Source organism: Protopterus annectens, chromosome 6.part1 (genome assembly GCF_019279795.1).
Source record: "Protopterus annectens isolate FY-2018-M chromosome 6.part1, PAN1.0, whole genome shotgun sequence".
In the NCBI taxonomy this organism is placed as follows: domain Eukaryota; kingdom Metazoa; phylum Chordata; order Ceratodontiformes; family Protopteridae; genus Protopterus; species Protopterus annectens.
In genome coordinates this window covers 328,825,898-328,843,745 of record NC_056738.1, presented here as the reverse complement: position 1 = coordinate 328,843,745, position 17,848 = coordinate 328,825,898, and the positions used below count along the sequence as shown (strand labels likewise).

At 45.2% G+C, this 17,848-nt stretch overlaps 1 protein-coding gene across 1 annotated transcript in view; it reads right to left on the bottom strand.

The window, feature by feature from the left end:
* NXF1 (nuclear RNA export factor 1) overlaps positions 1-17,848 on the bottom strand; it is a 1,877,750-nt gene that overhangs the window by 1,605,785 nt on the left and 254,117 nt on the right. Inside the window, exon 3 of the mRNA XM_044075370.1 lies at positions 15,396-15,500. Within this exon, the coding sequence (XP_043931305.1) occupies positions 15,396-15,500 (105 nt within the window). The remainder of the gene's footprint in view (positions 1-15,395; positions 15,501-17,848) is intronic.

Sequence of the window (17,848 nt, the reverse complement as noted above, 5' to 3'; positions counted from 1 at the left end):
GAGGTGCAAGTCATTGAGTTTGCCTTCTGGTAGTTTGGGACCTGTCTCCTCCCTTCTGTGTTGCAGTGTCCCATTGTCGAGGTTTGTATTGGGCTTGTGGTTGTCCTCTGCCTCGTGGACGTCTGTATTTACCCCTCTGTGGTCTGTCAGTAGCTGGAAAGGACCAATTTTTTGTTGGCCAATTTCTTCTGAAGCGAGTGGGCTGTACCTGTAGAAAATCTTTGACTGTCTGCATAGATTTTTGCCTTATGCTCCATTTTCTTTAAGACTTGTTCTGCTTTAACTCCAAAAAGAACATTCTGCTGTAAGGGAGCATCTAGAAGCTTTGCTTTAACATGATCAGGCAGAGTTTGTTCCATTAACCAAGCATGCCTACGTATAACAGACCCAGTGACAGCTGCTCTGCAGGAAGCCTCCAAAGAATCAAATCCACATTGTAAAGTAAGTTTGCCCACCTGTTCAGTTGCATGCAACAGATACTGCATTTCTTTCAATTCAGACTGTTGAGGGAGTGTGCTCATTTTTTGTTTTAACTGAGAGATTAGAAATTGCTGATATTTAAGCATGTGAAATTGGCAATTTGGTGCCCTCATAGCTAGAGTGGCTGAGGTGTAAACCTTTTTCCCCCACCTGTCTAGTGCTCTGGAGTTAATTTCAGAGGGTACAGGATTTTTTTCCATAGAAGCCTTAGCCCCTTTGGGACCCTGGGAGATAGTCTCTGGATCAGCAACAGGGCTTTTATAAAGGAATTTGTGGGAATCAGGCATTCTAGTATTTGTTAGGTTTGGCTGGAGCAGGAGGCAGAGAATCTGGGTTCAAACTTGATTCTAAGTAAACATCATCCACAATGTCTAAAACTGGGGGGATGGCAAGTGGTCTGTGCTGGGGGAGTAAAAGAAACTGAGCCTTTTCTTTGAGTCAGTAGTCCTGACCCTCCCAGTGAAAATGTTCCCTCATCGTGTGTAAAGTTTCCCCAAAGGAGTAGTCTTCAGGAGGAGAAGCTGAGGGAATAGAATCCTCAGCATCAGAATCTTCATAAGGGGAAAAAGAGTAATAGACACTTGATCAGAGGAGGCATAATCTTCCTCTTGTCTAGGCCTTTTGTCGGGTGGGGGTTGGGAACCCCTGATTAAAGAGATCAAATCTTCAGCCATTTTGAGCATCTGTTTCTTTAGGCATGGGGCCTTAAACTGGAGACTGAAGTGCAGTCTTTTTAGGTTTAATAGTAGTCTTAAGCTTAGGATACATTTTTATGGTGAGCGTTGGTCTGAAAACGCCTTCAGAAACCGAAGGAGTTTCTGCAGCACCATCTCTTTTCACAGTGTCGTCGGTAGGGGCTAAACAAAATGGCTGCGTCGGCCTAGCACTCTCCGCCAAAGGCTCCAAAGCGGTCTCTGGTTCCAGATCTGCGGTACTCAGGCTGCGTTGGAGCCTCACTGAAGGCCGGTGAACCGGAGACCGGTCCAGCTGAGGCCACGGAGTCTGGCTTGGGTCTAGGCTGCCTGTCCTTATCCTTGCGTTTTTTTGTGCACGCCGGTAGTCGGTTGCTCCAACGGCATTGTGTAGTTGAATTTTCTACCAAAGTAGTGTCGTGCGAAATCAGAGTGTCTTTTTACAGTACGCTTATTAAACCTAGCACAAAAATGACAACCAGTGACGTCGTGGTCTGGGCCTAGGCAAGGTATGCAGTAAGAATGAAAATCCTTGAGGTATTTGCTTCCCACAAGAAATACAATTGTTAACTTTCTGACATCAGTCTGAGGCAAGAAAAGTTTCCCCAACGGGGTACTTAGCTTTATTGAAGACTTCGGATCTGAAATTCGACTTCGAAAATCTCAGGTGTCGGCCGACCAGCATTTGCGAACTGCTTCTACTTCGGGCACCGCGTGGCAAGAAAGACTGAAGAAAATGGCGTTGGATGCAATATATATATACCCCTGGCACACTGACGTCAGGGAAGAAGCAACAGCAACCGACGCCGGACCAAGACTTGGGAATTCCGGCCAACTGCGGGACCACCTGACGACAGGATAACCCAAGTGTAATGACTGCAGAAGGGTAACACAATGAACATCTGGGAATTAACAGTCTGCGCTACCGCCTCAGGAATGTTACCCATCAGAGTATCTACTAGCTCCTTCAGATCATCTCTTTGGAGCAGAGTGAAATGACAGAGGTAATTCAACAACTTAAGGTAAAGGTCGCCGAAGACAGGGTACGCTTCCCATACCGGTCCATACTCCCGGATCTTTGTTAGAAGGATGGACTGAAGAAGCCTCTGCAACTTCCTGCTGAGTGGCTGCCGCCACCACCAAGGCATCTACCGAAACCCCTTTGGTAAGGAACTCTCGGCCCGGGGGAGCAGACAGAAACTTGATTGGACGTCTGGGCACCGGTTCCATGGAATCAGAGTTCTCCCACACCCTTCGACAAATCAAGTCCATGAGTTCGAAGAGTGGAGACACCCAGGAGGCAGAGGGTTGAGCTCCGAAGGCCTTGAGGAATACCAACTCCTCCTCAGAGGGGGTCTTGGAAGTCCAGTCGCCTGTCTCAAAATCTCCAGGATGTCGGAGAAAGACATCGGACGACTTGGGGTATCCCTCTGACTCCCCAAGTTTGGTATTGGAAGTGAGGGACTCGTCCTGGGAGTCTATGTGCTTCCTGTTGCACAACTTCTTACTAGGGGGCACCTCAGGCACAGATTGAGGGGCCCTCAGAAAGTAGGGGACCACTCAAGGGGGTATCCCCAGACCTTCTGGTTCCACCATCCAAGGATAGGGGGGCGTCAGAGGCTCTAACCGGGGTGTAAGGGGATGGAGTGACCGATCCAGGTGATGTGACTATCTGGTCAGTGCGCTCCTCATGGCCTCGAAGGCAGGTCCCCCCGAATCCAAGGACCGACCTGTCTCAGAGACCAGGACCGGAGTCAGGATTCCCCAAGCTGAAGCACCGAAAGGGAGGCACGGAACAGACAGTAATCCCGAGGTATCCCCCTCGGGTCCGACTGAGGAAACCCAAGTACCAAAACCAGAGGACGGAACAGACATGGTTGGAGCAGACGCCGGCTCAGATAGACTCACATGGGGTATCTGAGCCGACACGAGAACATCACTGTGTGCACAGCACTCCGGCTCCAACGACCCATGGGTGCTCAGAGGAGGAATCACAAGTACCAGAAGGGGGGAATGGCTCCGGAGCCGACTGGGTCGGAGCAGAGAACAGTTTTGCTAGCAACGGTGACTGCAGGAGCCTCTGGACCACCCTATCCACATCCAAATCAGACAGCCTAGAGGATTTGGAGGAAAAAGGAGATCAGGATCTCCTACCCGGAGACACATGTCTGACACTGGGTGACCGGCTCCAATAATAATCTGAGCAGAGGTACTCCAGCACCACCAATACCTCCTGCGGTCCCGAGAACAATGGAGCAGAGGAGGTAGTATCCCCTATCGAAACCTTCTCCTGCGACCCCAAGGACAATGGAGCAGAGGAGGAAGTATCCATAAGAGACCATCTCCTGCGGCCCCGAGGACAATGGAGCCAAGGAGGCAGCGACCACTATTTTAACCTTCTCCGGGGGCTCCGAAGAAGCAGACTGAGCCAGAGATCTCTTCTTGGCCTTGGAAGGCTTAGATTTAGGAATGGAAGAAAAAGAATCTAAGAACTCCTCAAAAGAGGGCTTAATCAGGCCCTTCAAAATCAGTTTTTTTTTCTTTCCTGCAGTACCCTTGCGCTAAAAGCGTGGCAGAAACTGCAGGCCTCCTGCAGGTGAATAGCACCAAGACAATACACACAGATGGCATGGCCATCCGTAATAGACATTGTAGCCACATTTAGTACTCTTTTTAAAGCCGGAGGGTTTATGTTCCTTCTGCTCTTTAGACATGGTAAAAAATAACAGCACACTGTCAGACAATGACAAGAGGAAGGCGGGAAAACAAACACCACTAACGGCCAAGGAATTCTAAATCAAACATTTCTTGGAGTAGCAGGGAAAGACGAGAACAAATCAAACTACAGTTTTAACACCAGAAAAACAATATAGGAGAGGACTAGGTCCTCTAACTTAAACGGGCCTAGCCCGCCAAACAAAGGGATACCACAAACACCCAATCCCACTAACACTCACAATGAAACTTAGACAAGGAGAAAACTAGCTATTAAAATAGCTTTTGTAAAATAACAGACTGCTAAAATACTAGAAAAAGTATTTGAAAGGGTACTTTGCCACAGCCAAGCGAGACCACGTCCTAACTCTACGAGCGGCAAATGAGATCTGGGGCTAGGGCGAGGTGCATCTTGGGATACCGGGTTCGCCCAGCCAATTAGAGACTTCGTGCTAAAGAAATTTGGCCAAGTCGGAGCAGATTTTCGTCTCCGAACCCGTGAGTAAGGAATGTAGGCGAGATAGGACCACATATCATCAATTCTCCCTTTTACACCCTGTTTGGTGAACCTAAAATACCACAAATCTCTGGATAATCCTCCTATGCATCCTATACTACATGGTAGGAATTCAATTACATATGAATATAAGGGAGAATGGCTTTTACTGCCCCATTTTGTTTAATAAAAGTAAGTTTAATAATAAAAATATATTTAATAATTCACTTAATGGTAATGAGAATACGGCAATTTCTAGTCAGGATCATAATGTAGTGGATAATTTGGACGTACAGAATAATTCCAACACCCAATATATGTTGGCCTTCATTACTACTTATAATGGCCAACATAATTTAATCAGATGGGTATTAAATAAAAATTGGCAATTACTACTGAATGACAAGCAGATTAAAACAAAATTGTTAAATCTAGTATAGTGTATCGAAATGGTTCTAATTTCAGAAATATGTTTGAGAATATGAATAAGGAGAAAACAGCAATTCAGAGGTAATGTTTAGATGTGGTTTTTGCCCCTATTATACTAAAATAAAAATGCGGAATACATTCACGGTAAGGGGGGGGGGGGGTTCCCAGTTGAAAAATAAGTATAATTGCAATTCAAGATTTGTGGTTTATCTAGCCACTTGCGAATTCTGTCTCGGGTTCTACATTGGGAAGACGTAGACTCAGACAGAATTTATGAACACGAATAACAAGAAAAGTAAAGATACTAGCTCGTTGGCAAAGCATATTAGTGAATGCCTATGTCACTCATTCAAATACATGGTGACAGACTAGACTCAGTATGATCCAAGGGGTGGACCCATAGGCCTTCACCTGGAAAGGAGAGTGTTGCTTTGGCAACTCAGATTGAACGCATGTTCATGGCCAGGGCTGAATGAGCTTAGTTCCATTTGTTTACTTAAAACGAGGGTCTAAGAAAGCTAGGACTATAAGGCTTCATTTCATTTTAACATGTAATTTTGTATATTCATATGTTTCATATGACTCGTATATAATTTCAAGCTCATTTTTGAGTAGTGACAATATGGTTATTGAGGAGTGCAAATTCATCAAAGAGAATTTTAATATGAAAATATACATGGTTTTAAGGAAATACCTTTAGGCAATGTCAGAGTGAAATTTTAAGGACTTTTTTTTATCTGTCACTATTATAGGATTGACTAGCTTGTAATTGGCTGATTGCACTAATTACTAGGGGGATTGTTCGTCATACAAGACAATGACTGAAGAAATTATCTGATGAAGTCCAATTGTTTTTGAACAGACAAAAGCGCTAATCATTAAAGTTTCTGGTGCACTTCTACGCTCAGCTTTGGAGTTTTGTCTTTTCCAGTTTATGTCTTGTGAATGTCTAGGACCGGTTTTGCTCAACAGGGGCCCCTTGTTTGCTTTTAAAGTATTAGCCATGCTGACAGTTTGAGTGTGTGCAAGTCTGGGTACAGCATCCCCCCCACGTCAGTAAAGAGGTCCAAGATCAGGGGAAGCTGCCTGGGAGGCTGTAATATCAGGCTGTGCAGTAAGGGGTACCAATGCAGTCTGGGCCAATCTGGAGCAATCAGGATGGCCTTTGGTCTCTCCTCCCTTACCTTGATCAGTACCTTGGGAATAAGAGAAAAGGAGGGAATGAATACACAAAGTGGGAGTTCAAGGGGAAGGTCAAGGCATCCCACCTTCCAAACTAGGTAGTGATCCTCTCTGGTACAGAATTTTTTCAGGTGGTGGTTGAGATGCAAAGCAGAGAGATCCACCTCCGGAGTTCGTGACTTGCAAAAAGATTTTTCTGTGGAGCTGCCATTCGTGGGGGTCCAGTAAGTTTCTACTTGGGTGTTCTGCCAAGGTGTTGTGGATCCCTTGCAGGTACTGAGCAATTAGGTGGAATCCCATGGAGGAGGCTGGAGTGTAAATTCATGTTTTATCAAGCCTGCATAGAGTAAGATTGGGTCCCTCTCGGTTTGTTGATGCACCACATTACTGTGGTGTGTTTTGATAAGGAGAACTCCTGGCCTGAGATGGGGTTTGAAGGATGTCAGAGCCTTTTGTACTGCCATCATTTCCTTCAGATTGATGTGCAAGGGAAGGTGCTGGGCATCCCCAAGACCTTGGGTGCACCTGCCTGCTAAGTGAGAGCCCCAAGCAATGTCTGAAGTGTCAGTGGTGATGGTCTGCCCGGTAGGGCGGAGGATGAAGGGAAGATCCTTGTTCTTAGCACAGGACCCTGCCCACCAGAGAAACTCGGCTGTTATACAGGGTATCAGAGGGAGAGAGGTATCTAGTGGCTGGAAGTACTAACACCAAAAGTTCTTTAGATACCGCTGAAGTTTCTTCATGAGAAGCCTTGCCAGAGGAATTAGGATGGAAGATGCCATGTACCCCTCACAGCTTGCAGGAACTTCCTCGCAGTGAGGTGACTTCTGGAAGCCAGCTGGGTAAAGTAGAGGCAGAAAGCTTTGCTTTTCTGGGGATAGGAAGGCCATTTGGGATGATGTGTCCAGCAGTGCTCCCAAGAAAATGATCTTCCTGGAGGGTGTTTGCTTTGATTTTTTTCTCACTGGTGAACCCTAGGGAAGTTAGGAGGGTTTTAACAAAGAGAAGGTCCTGGAGCAGCTTTTCTTGGCACTCTGCCTGAATGAGGCAGTCGTCCAGATAAGGGTAAATCTGTACATTTCTCTGTCTGCAAAACACTACGGCTGGGGCTAAGCATTTGGTGAACACTCTGGGAGCAGTAGATAAGCCAAAGGGTAGCTCAGAGAACTGAAAGTGTTGAGAGCCTGCTCTGAAGTGCAGGGATTTCTGCAGGATTCTCTTATGGAGATGGGCATATTTTAGGTTTAGGGTCATTAACCAGGCATTTTTTGTGTCAGCCTAGGCAGCAGCTGCTGCAAAGTTAGCATTCTGAATTTGGGGACTACCAGGGAGGTATTCAGAAAGTACAGTTGTGTACCTACCATAAATGTAGAAGTTGAGAGTATTCACTGTTGCAGTCATTACACTTGGGTTATCCTGCTGGCAGGCTACCCGCAGTCGGCCTGAATTCCAAAGTCCTGGTCCGGCATCAGTTGCTGTCGCCTCTTCCATGACGTCAGTGCGCCAGAGGTATACAAGATGCAGCCGACGCCATTTTCTACAGTTTTTCTTGCCCCAGATGTCAGGTGCCCCCAAGGCGGCAGGCAATACATATTGCTTATAAAAACATACACTAAAATAAAACAATACCTTCATCTACAAGCAAATACACCACATAGGTTGTATAGGACAGAGAAGTATAGATAAGTCCCAGCAAAGAAAGGGGGATGGAGGGAGGGTAACCTGGACTGTAACAGTGAATACACTTGAACATCTAACATTTATGGTAGGTAGACAACTGTACTATGTTCATAGTGTTTCACTGTTGGTCATTACACTTGGGCTGAATCCCAAAGCTGAGGTAGGGCGGCGGGGCCTAAATAGGATTCGGAGTGGCTATGAGGCCCTGCAGAACTGCAGTGACAAAGCCTGCTCTGGATTTAGAGTAAAGAGGTAAGTGATAATGCTTGGTAAAAGTGTGCACTGAACTCCAAGTTGCAGCCTCCAACATTTCCTTGGTTGGTACTCCTCTGAGAAAGGCTGCTGAAGTGGCTGCTGCCCTGGTAGAATGTGGCCTAATATTCTTAGGCACTGATTTGCCATGCTGTGCATAGCAGAAACGAATGCAGTGTCCTATCAATTTTGAAATAGTCTGCTTTGAAATAGCCTTTCCTTGTGATCCTGCAGCGTATGCTACAAACAGTTGTTTAGTTTTTCTGAAAGCTTTTGTTTTGTCCAAGTAGAAGCGTAGCAGCCTGTGTATGTCCAAAGAGCGCAGAAGTCTCTCCCCTTTATTCTGGGGATTTGGATAAAATGTTGGCAAATGAATGGTTTGGTTAAGTGCCACACTGGATACTACCTTTGGCATAAATGTTGGGTTTGTCCTTAGAAAAACCCTGTCCAGATGAAAAATGATAAAAGGTTCCACTACCATTAATGCCTGTAACTCAGACTCTTCTTGCTGACGTTATTGCTAGGAGCAGAGCAGTTTTCCACAAGAATTTTATATCAGCTGTATTGGCTGGCTCAAAAGGAGGCAGTGTCAGCTTTTCCAAGACAAAGTTGAGGTCCCATATAGGTATCGGTGCTCTCCTTGGGGATCTTATGTTACTTGCCACTCTGAGGTACTGTCTTAGCAGTAGATGTGAGAAAATAGGAGGTTCTGTATTGTAATGAGCTGAAATGGCAGACACATGGATTTTAATTGATGAGAAAGATAGGCCTTTGTCCGGCATCTCAGTTAGGTATTGCAAAATCTGAGGAATATTTGGAACAAGTGATTCTAGACCTTGTGCCTGGTTCCAAACACAGAATCTCTTCCATTTTTCTGCATAAGATTTCCTGGTGCTGGGCCTCCTGGCTTCCAAAATGACATCCATAACAGCTTTAGAGGGAGGTGTGTTCTGAGTGGCTATATTATTTGCCATGCAGCCAGATTTAAGGTCCTGAGTTGGCTGTGCAGGATCCGATTGTTTTGTTGAGTCAGAAGATGAGGAATTTGAGGTAAAGTTCAGGATAGGCCTTGAGACAAGCTTTTTAGGATTGGGTACTAGTGCTGGCGTGGCCAGTCTGGGGCAATCAAAAATCATTTTTGGCTTCTCTTGTCTGACTTTTAGGAGTACCTTCTCTTGTCTGACTTTTAGGAGTACCTTGGGGGAGGAGAGGCAGTGGTGGAAAGGCATAAACTGTTAGGGTTTTCCAGCTGAATGATAGAGCATCCACCTTCCATGCTTGTGAGTGATAAGTCCTTGTGCAGAATCTCTGTAGTGGTCAGTTGTGAGGGGAGGCAAAGAGATCTATGTCTGGGCATCCCCATTTCCTTGTTATGCTGAAGACCTGTGGATCTAGTTTCCACTCGTGAGGGTCCATGAGGTTTCGGTTTAGTCTGCCAGAGGATTTTTCTTTCCTGGCAGGAATTGTGCCTGCAGATGTACTTGATAGGTCAGTGCTGTGTTCCACAAAGTCATGGCTTGCCTGCAGAGGGGGTAGGAATGCATGCCCCCTTGCTTACTTATGTACCACATAACTGTAGTATTGTCCGTCTTTAGCAACAGTTGTTCTGGATGTAGTAGATCCTTGAAGGCTGTCAGAGCATTCTGTACAGCTAGCATCTCTTTTTGATTGATATGAAGATGCATTTAGTCCGCGGGCCACATGCCCTGAATACATTTTCCTGCCATGTGTGCCCCCCAGGCATAATCTGATGCATCTGTTAGTGTCTGCCTGGCTGTGGGTAAGGTGAAAGGCTGTCCCTTGTGGTGACAGGCTAGTGCCCACCATCGAAACTCCTGTTGCAGGCAGGGGATAAGAGTTATTACTGTTTCCAGGCTGTGGCAATGTTGAGTCCAAACACTTTTTAGATACCATTGTAGCTTCCTCATATGCAGTCCTGCATATGGAATTAGCAGAATGCCATGAAGCCCCAAGCCTGCAGAATTTTTCTTGCAGGTAACTGGGTCTTTGTTGCCATCATTTGAAAGTAATGAGTCAGTTGCCTTTGCTTGTCTGGCGTGAGAAGCCATCTGGGCAGTTGTATTTAAGCTTGCACCCAGGAATATTATCTCTTGAGGGCACTAGTTTTGATTTATTTTCGTTTACTGTGTACCCTAATCAAATTAGTAATCTTTTTACAAATGCCAGATGCTTTAGTAGAATGTCCCTGCTCTCTGCTTGAATAAGACAGTCGTTCAAGTAGGGATATATTTAAATTCTTTTTTATCTGCAAAATGCAATTACTGGTGCCAGGCATTTTGTGAAGACCCTGGGTGCAGTAGATAAGCCAAAGGGCAGTGCAGAGAATTGGTAATGCACTGAGCCAGCTATGAATCTGAGGTATCTTCTACACGATTGTCTGATTGGGACACGCAGGTATGCCTCTGAGGTCCAAAGTAACTAGCCAAGCCTTCTTGCCCAGCATGGGCAGAAGTTGCTGCAGTGTCAACATTTTGAATTTTGGAACGTCCAGGAAAGTATTCAGAATAGACAGGTCCAGTATTGGTCTCCAGGCTTTGTCCTTTCTGGGTATCAAGAAAAGTCTTGAGTAAAATCCTTGCCCCTGCTCTTGCTGTGGTACTTTTTGAATAGCCCTCATGTCCATGAGATCAGAAATTTGTTTTTGTGCCTCTGCCCATTGATTGTGTGGCAGGTCTGGCATACCTTTTGACCTTGGTAGGGTGTGAAAGTGGAACCTGTAACCCTGAGAAACGATATTCAGAACCCATTTGTCCTGGGTGATCATGTGCCAGTTTTGTGAGAAAAGTGCTAGTTTTTCCCACAAGGGTGCTGCCAAAAGGTAAGCGCTTGGTATTTGTAGAGAAAAGTCACTGGGACTGTTTCCTATAAGGTTGTGATTTGTCTTCTCCGCCTTTGGGGGCTGAAGCACCCCATTGTTTAGGTCTGTATGAGCCTTGGGGCTTAGATCTGCCTCTTTGTGGCCTTACACTGGAAAGGACCAATTTTTAGAAGGCCAGTTCCTGCTAAATCTAGGTGGCTGAGCCTGTAAGAAATCCTTTACTGTCTGCATTGATTTTGCTTTATCCTCCATTTTCTAACACCTCTTTTGCCTTAACACCAAACAAAGCATCATGCTGTAATGGAGCATCCAATAACTTTGCTTTAACATGATCAGGTAAACTCTGTTCTTATAACCAAGCATGCCTTCGAATGACAGAACCTGTAACTGCAGCTCTGCAAGATGCCTCTAATGAATCAAAACCACACTGCAAATTATGCTTTCCCACTTGTTCAGCTGCATGCAATAAATCCTGCATTTCCTTGTTCTCAGGACATTGAGCTTGTAAGCATTTTCTGTTTTAGCAAAGACATTAAGTATTGTTGATATTTAAGCATGTGAAACTGGCAGTTTAAAGCCCTTACAGCTAAAGTAGCAGAGGTGTAAACTTTCTTACCCCATCTGTCCAGTGCTCTAGAATCCATATAAGAGGGAACAGGGTTTTTTGCAGTGGAAGCTTTGACCCCTTTGGGACCCTGAGAAATAGTTTCTGGATCAGCAGCAGGGTTTTTATAAAGAAATTTATGAAAATCTGGAACCCTGTAGTACCCATCTGGCTTAACTGGTGCAGGGGGTAAAGAATCAGGAGTCAAACTGGATCCAGAAAAAAACATCATTGACAATATCTAGTACAAGGGGGACAGCAAGAGGCCTGTGCTGAGGCAATAAAAGAAAGTATCTGAGCCTTTTCTTGGATTGTGAATAATCCTAGCTCTCCCAATAGAAATGTTCCCTCATGGTGTGCAGGGTTTCCCCAAAAGAGTAGTCCTCAGGAGGAGAGGCTGAAGGGATAGATTCTTCAGCATCAGAGTCCTCACAGGGAGGAAGAGAATATCCCTGTTCTGAAGAGGAATCGGAAGAAATAGAAACCTTGTCAGAGGAGTCATAATCGGTGTCTTGCCTAGGTCTTTTATCAGGAGGGGGATGGGAACCCCTGATCAAAGTAATTAGGTCCTCTGCCATTTTGAGCATCTGTTTCTTTGGTATGGATGACTGTCCAGGAGAATGCTGTACTTGTTTCTTTGTCTTTAAAAGTGTTTTAGACTTTGCCTTGGATGCTGAAATGGTCTTGATAGTAAGCTGTGTAGGTCTGAAAACACCCTCAGAAGCAGATGCCTGCTCAGCAGCTCCGGACCCATCTGAGGGAAATGTTTCCGCAGGGCCAATACCTTGAGTTTCCAGAGGCCTAGCTGTCTCCACGTGGGAGTGGGAAGCGGCCTGTGGCTCTGAGGTAGTGGGTGTCAGGGGCTGCGAAAGCACCTCAATGAAAACCGGCAAACCGGCGACTGGCCTAGAAGAGGCTTCGTCATCGGTTTTGGACCTCGGATGCCTGTATTTTTCTTTGTCCTTGCACGTTTTATTGACTCCGGTCGTCGGTTGTTCCGACGGCATTATATAGTTAAACCTTCGGCCAAAGTAATGTAAAGCAAAATCGAACAGACGCTTAATAGTGCGTTGGTTGAATCTAGCACAAAACCGACAACTAGCAACGTCGTGGTCAGGGCCTAGGGCAAGGAATACAGTAAGAATGAAAATCCTTATGAGGTATTTGCTTCCTACAAGAAATACAATTGTTAACTTTTACTGACATCGGTCTGGAGCAAGAAAAAGTTTCCTCAACGGGGTACTTAGCTTTATTGAAGACTTCGGATCTGAAATTCAATTTCGAAAATCTCAGGAGTCGGCCGACTGGCACTTGCGAACTGCGTTTGCTTCGGGCACTGCGCGGCAAGAAAGACTGGAGAAAATGGCGTCGGCTGTATCTTATACACCCCTGGTGCACTGACGTCAGGGAAGAGGCGACCGCAACAGACGTTGGACCAAGACCTCAGAATTCAGGCCGACTGCGGGTAGCCTGCCAGCAGGATAACCCAAGTGTAATGACTGCAACAGTGAAACACGAACATTGGATAGATCCAAAATGGGGCACCAAGTGCCCTCTTTTCCAGGAACAAGGAGTATTCTGGAATAAAAACCTTTGCCTGTTTGATCAGAGGGGAAAGGTACTACTGCCCCCTGAGATTTGAGATTTTGGCCCTGCTTCAATGCCTCTGCCCACTGATTTGGTGGTAAATCTGGATACCCTCTTGGAATTGGGAGTTCGTTGAAAGAGAATTTCTATCCCTGAAAAATTATCTTTAAGACGCACTGGTCCTTTGTTATAAAAAGCCAATTTTCTTTGCAGAGGGAGAGCCTTCCTTCTAGCTTTTGGTGAGTGAAAGCAGGGCAGAGGGGGGAGAGGGAGTCAGAGTTTTTGCCACAGAAGCGTAGCTTAGAACTCCCTGCCTTAGGGGTGGAACTGGTCCAATGTTTCTCTGTTGTCCCTGGGATAGGAGCCTGGATGGTCTGCCCCACCAGACCTTAACTTGTCCCTTTCTGCTAGGTGCAAGGAAGGCAAAGTGCTTAGGGGGAAATTCCTGCTGAACCTGGGGGGTTGAACCTGAAAAATCTTTTTACTGTTAGCATAGATTTTGCTTTGTCTTCCATCTTTAAGAACCTCTTCTGCTTTTACTCCAAACAAGCGGTCCTCATCCAGGGGTGCTTCAATTAATATACACTTGTGATCATCAGGGAGAGGTTGTTTCCTCAACCATGCATGTCTGCTAATGACAGATCCTGACACTGCTACTCTGGTTGAGGCTTCTACGGCATCATATCCACGGTGTAATGAGTGTTTAGTCACTTGACAAGTAGTGTGCAGTAAATCTGCTCTTTCAAATTTGCAGTGTCAGGAAACGTTGAAATCTTTTGCTTTAATCGTTCCAAAGTACGTAGCTGATATTTTAACATATGGGACGGGCAGTTGAGTGCTCTGAAAGCAAAGGTTGCAATGTACCCCATCTGTACAGAGCTCTGGAATCCTTATCAGAAGGAATAGGATTCTTGGCAGAACTAGTCTTAGCTGCTTTAATTCCCTGTGTAATGACCTCTGGGTCTGCAGCAGGATTTCTGTATAAGTACTTGCGAGAATCCAGTACTCTGTAGTACCTGTCAGGTTTACTGGGAGCAGGTGGGAGGGCATCAAGGGCCAAGCTGGATTCATGGAAAACATCATCCACCACTTCTAAGACAGGCAGGATGGCCAGTGGTCTGTCTTGGGGCAGGTCAAGAAACTCAGTCTTTTCTTAGAATGGGGGAAGTCCTGAGATTCCCAATGCAAATGTTCCCTGAGGGTGTGAAGGGTTTCCCCAAATGAAAGGTCTTCCGGTGGGGAAGAAGGAATGGATTCTGCTCCATCTAAATCCTCATAAGCAGTCAGAGGTTGTTCTTCAAAATCTGAATAATCAGATTCCTCAGAATACTGTTCTATCATACTTTCAAGTAGAAGAGAGTCTTTTCCATTTAGAAGTTGTGGCCTTACTACCCCTGACAAGGGAGATAAGATCCTCCGCCATTTTAAGTATTTGGGCTTGGGGTAGTGGAGCAGGAGTAAGATGGTGGCCAGAAGCAGATTTTCTAGGAGTGGCCTGGCTTCTAGGCCTAAGGATATCCATCGGTCTGAGAGAAACAGCAAGTCAGATGAGATGTCAGTTTTTGTCTAGATTAGGTAGTACGAGAGGCCTCCTCGGAAGCCGGTCCCTGCATCACGGCTCCGTACCCAACTGTAGCAGAGATGGCTAAAAGCTCGGAAGACGAAGATTTCTGCGGCATACTGGACTCCGAAAGGGTCTCTGTAGAGGCCTGCACAGATATCGTATCAGGCATCAGGGCACCTCACTGAAATCTGAAGAACTGACAACCTGCTTAGTAGCAGAGTCGTCAGAAGGCTTAGCCTTGTGTGGACTATATCTTTACCTATACGTTTTTTCGGAATGTCTATAGAATGTTGGCTGATGGACACCTTTGCGGAATGCGAAGACAGAAGATGAAAATACCAATCTACTATAAGAGCTCTGCTGCAAATGTTTCTCGCGTTGAAGAGGGCACAGAACTGGCAACAGGGGAAGTCGTGGTCTGGGCCTAAACAATCAACATAGTATGAATGGAAGTCTTGGTGTGGGATCGGCTTTACACAGGTGAGACGGTTAACGTTTTCGGACATCGGTTAGTGCAAGGAAAAGGATCCCCAACGGGGTACTTAGGTTTAGACGTTTTCAGCTGTAATTCAAACTCGGGTAGCGACCGACCAGCACACTTGCAAACTGCTACGGGCTCCACGGCAAGCAAGACTGATTTAATGGCAGACGCAGAAAAACACTGACTCTGGTATTCTGGCCGGACGAGGGCTACCACAGCAGAGATAACAAACAGGTGAAGATTGCGACAGTGAAACATGAAAAACATCTGGCACATTCCTTGACTCAACACAGTATCATATTAAGTGGGAAAAATGAACTTCACAAACACTTGTAAAACATGTTAAGACCTGTCTCAGCTCTATCGGTGGAAAAATTCATCTTAATACACTTACCCTGTAGTTATCTTTGTCTGTGATTTTCCGTGTAACTTGTTTCAGTGCATTTGCAACATTTGAATCCTGGACATAAAATACAGCCTTGTTTTCCTCAAAGTGATACTGGAAAGCAGGAAAAAGTTACACCATAACACACTACAGTAAAACAGAATAAAAACAACCTAGAAAATACAATACTCAATATAAGTAAAACTAAACTGAGCTTGGGCATTCAACTACTACTAATCACAGACTTTGCATCCTGACTAGTGAAACTTAGATGTACATCAGATCTGCCTCAGTTACTTCTAATTATTAGTGGAAACTCACTACAAAACTCATCCTACATGTAGCTCCAGAAAGTACAGTTGTGTACAATTACCATAAATGTAGGTGTTATAGCAATAACCCACGCCTGGGTGTGGGTAATGCTGGATTTGCCCACGGTTGGTGTGGTTTGGTCCCGAGGGCGAAGCCCGAGGGACCAAACAAAGCCAACCGTGGGTAAATCTAGCATTACCCACACCCAGGCGTGTTATTATAATGACATTATTTAAGAAAAGAAATAATTACTTTTCTTAAATAATGGCATTGTATAATGCCTCTTTACTGCCCTTCCCTGGTATTCTGCGGCAGTTCTGATGTACTGTGCGCCTGCGCAGTACATCAGAAGTGTGGGCAAAAGCAACGGAGAACGCAAGATCTCCGTTGCTTTTTTTACTGTCTCGCTATGTTAAATGGGTTTAACATGGCGAGACAGCTTTAAAATAAGCAACGGATATCTCCGTTGCTTATTTTAAAGCTGTCTCGCCATGTTAAACCCATTTAATATAGCGAGACAACTTTAAAAAGCAACAGGGATCCCAAGATCTCCGTTGCTTTTTACACACTGTGTCGCTATGTTAAAGGAGTTTAACATAGCGAACAGCTTTAAAAAAAGCAACGGAGATCTCCGTTGCTTTTTTTAAACCTGTGTCGCTATGTTAAACTCTTTTAACATAGCGAGACAGTGTTTTATACTAACGGAAAAAGTCCGGCGACCGGACCTTTTTCCGTTAGTATATTGAGGGATTTACACAACGGGCACACTGGTTGGGCTGGCCAATCAGTGTGCACGTTTTAGGGGAGGCATTGTATAAGAGTGTATTCACTGTTGCAGTCATTACATTTCGGTAATCTGCTGGCAGGTTGCCCTCAGTCGGCCTGAACAACAAAGTCTTGGGTCCGGAGTCAGTTGCTGTCTCCTCTTCCATGATGTCAGGGGTATAAAACATGCAGCAGATGCAATTTTATTCAGTTTTTCTTGCCCCAGATGTCAGGTGCCCCCCCAAATGGGGAGCAAAAAAAAATTATATATATATATATATATATATATATATATATATATATATAAATAAACAAACAGCAATATATTTAAATGCACTTTTAGCAACATAAACTTTACCTTCATCTAAACGCAAATACACCACAAGGGCTTTAGAATATAGTGAAGGAAAGAGACTTTCTAGACAAGGAGGATGGCGAGTGGGTAACCCGGACTGCAACAGTGAATACACTATAACATCTACATTTATGGTAAGTGTACACAACTGTACTATGTTCTTCGTGTTTCACCGTTGCAGTCATTACATTTGGGTAGACTCCCAAAGCTATGGATGGGAGGATGGAACTAAATAGCATTAGGAATGGCTATAATGCCCTGCAGAACTGCAGTGGCAAAGCCTGCCCTGGATTTGGAGGAGAGGGGAAAATGAAAATGCTTTGTAAAGGTATGAACAAAGCTCCAAGTAGCAGTTTCTAAAATCTTTTTGGAACTCCTCTGAGAAAGGCTGCTGAGGTAGAGGCAGCCCTGGTGGAATGTGACCGGATCCCCTTGGGCACAGGTTTACCATGGTGCAAGTAGCAGAAACGAATGCAGTGGCTTATCCACTTAGAAATAGTAGGCTTTGATATAGCCTTCCCCTCTGATCCTGATGCAAATGCCACCAGTAGTTGCTCAGACTTTCTTAGAGATTTGGTCCTGTTTAAGTAGCATCTTAGTTGTCTGTGTACGTCCAATGAATGCAGAATCCACTCCCCCTTGTTCTGTGGATATGGGTAAAATGTTGGCAGGTGAACTGTTTGGTTAAGAGCCACACTGGATACTACCTTAGGCATAAAGGAAGGATTGGTCCTGAGGGACACCCTGTCCGGGTAAAATGTAATAAAAGGCTCCACAGCCATGAGAGCCTGTAGTTCTGAAACCCTTCTTGCTGAAGTGATTGCCAAAAGGAAAGCTGTTTTCCAAGATAAAAATTTTATATCCGCAGTAGCTGTTGGTTCAAAAGGAGGCAGGGTGAGTTTTTCCAGCACAAAACTGAGGTCCTATGCAGGAGCTGGTGATCTTCTGGGAGGCCTTACATTTCTGGCCCCTCTAAGATGCTGTTTAAGCAGAGGATGAGAAAAGAGGGGAGGCTCTGTGTTGTAATGAG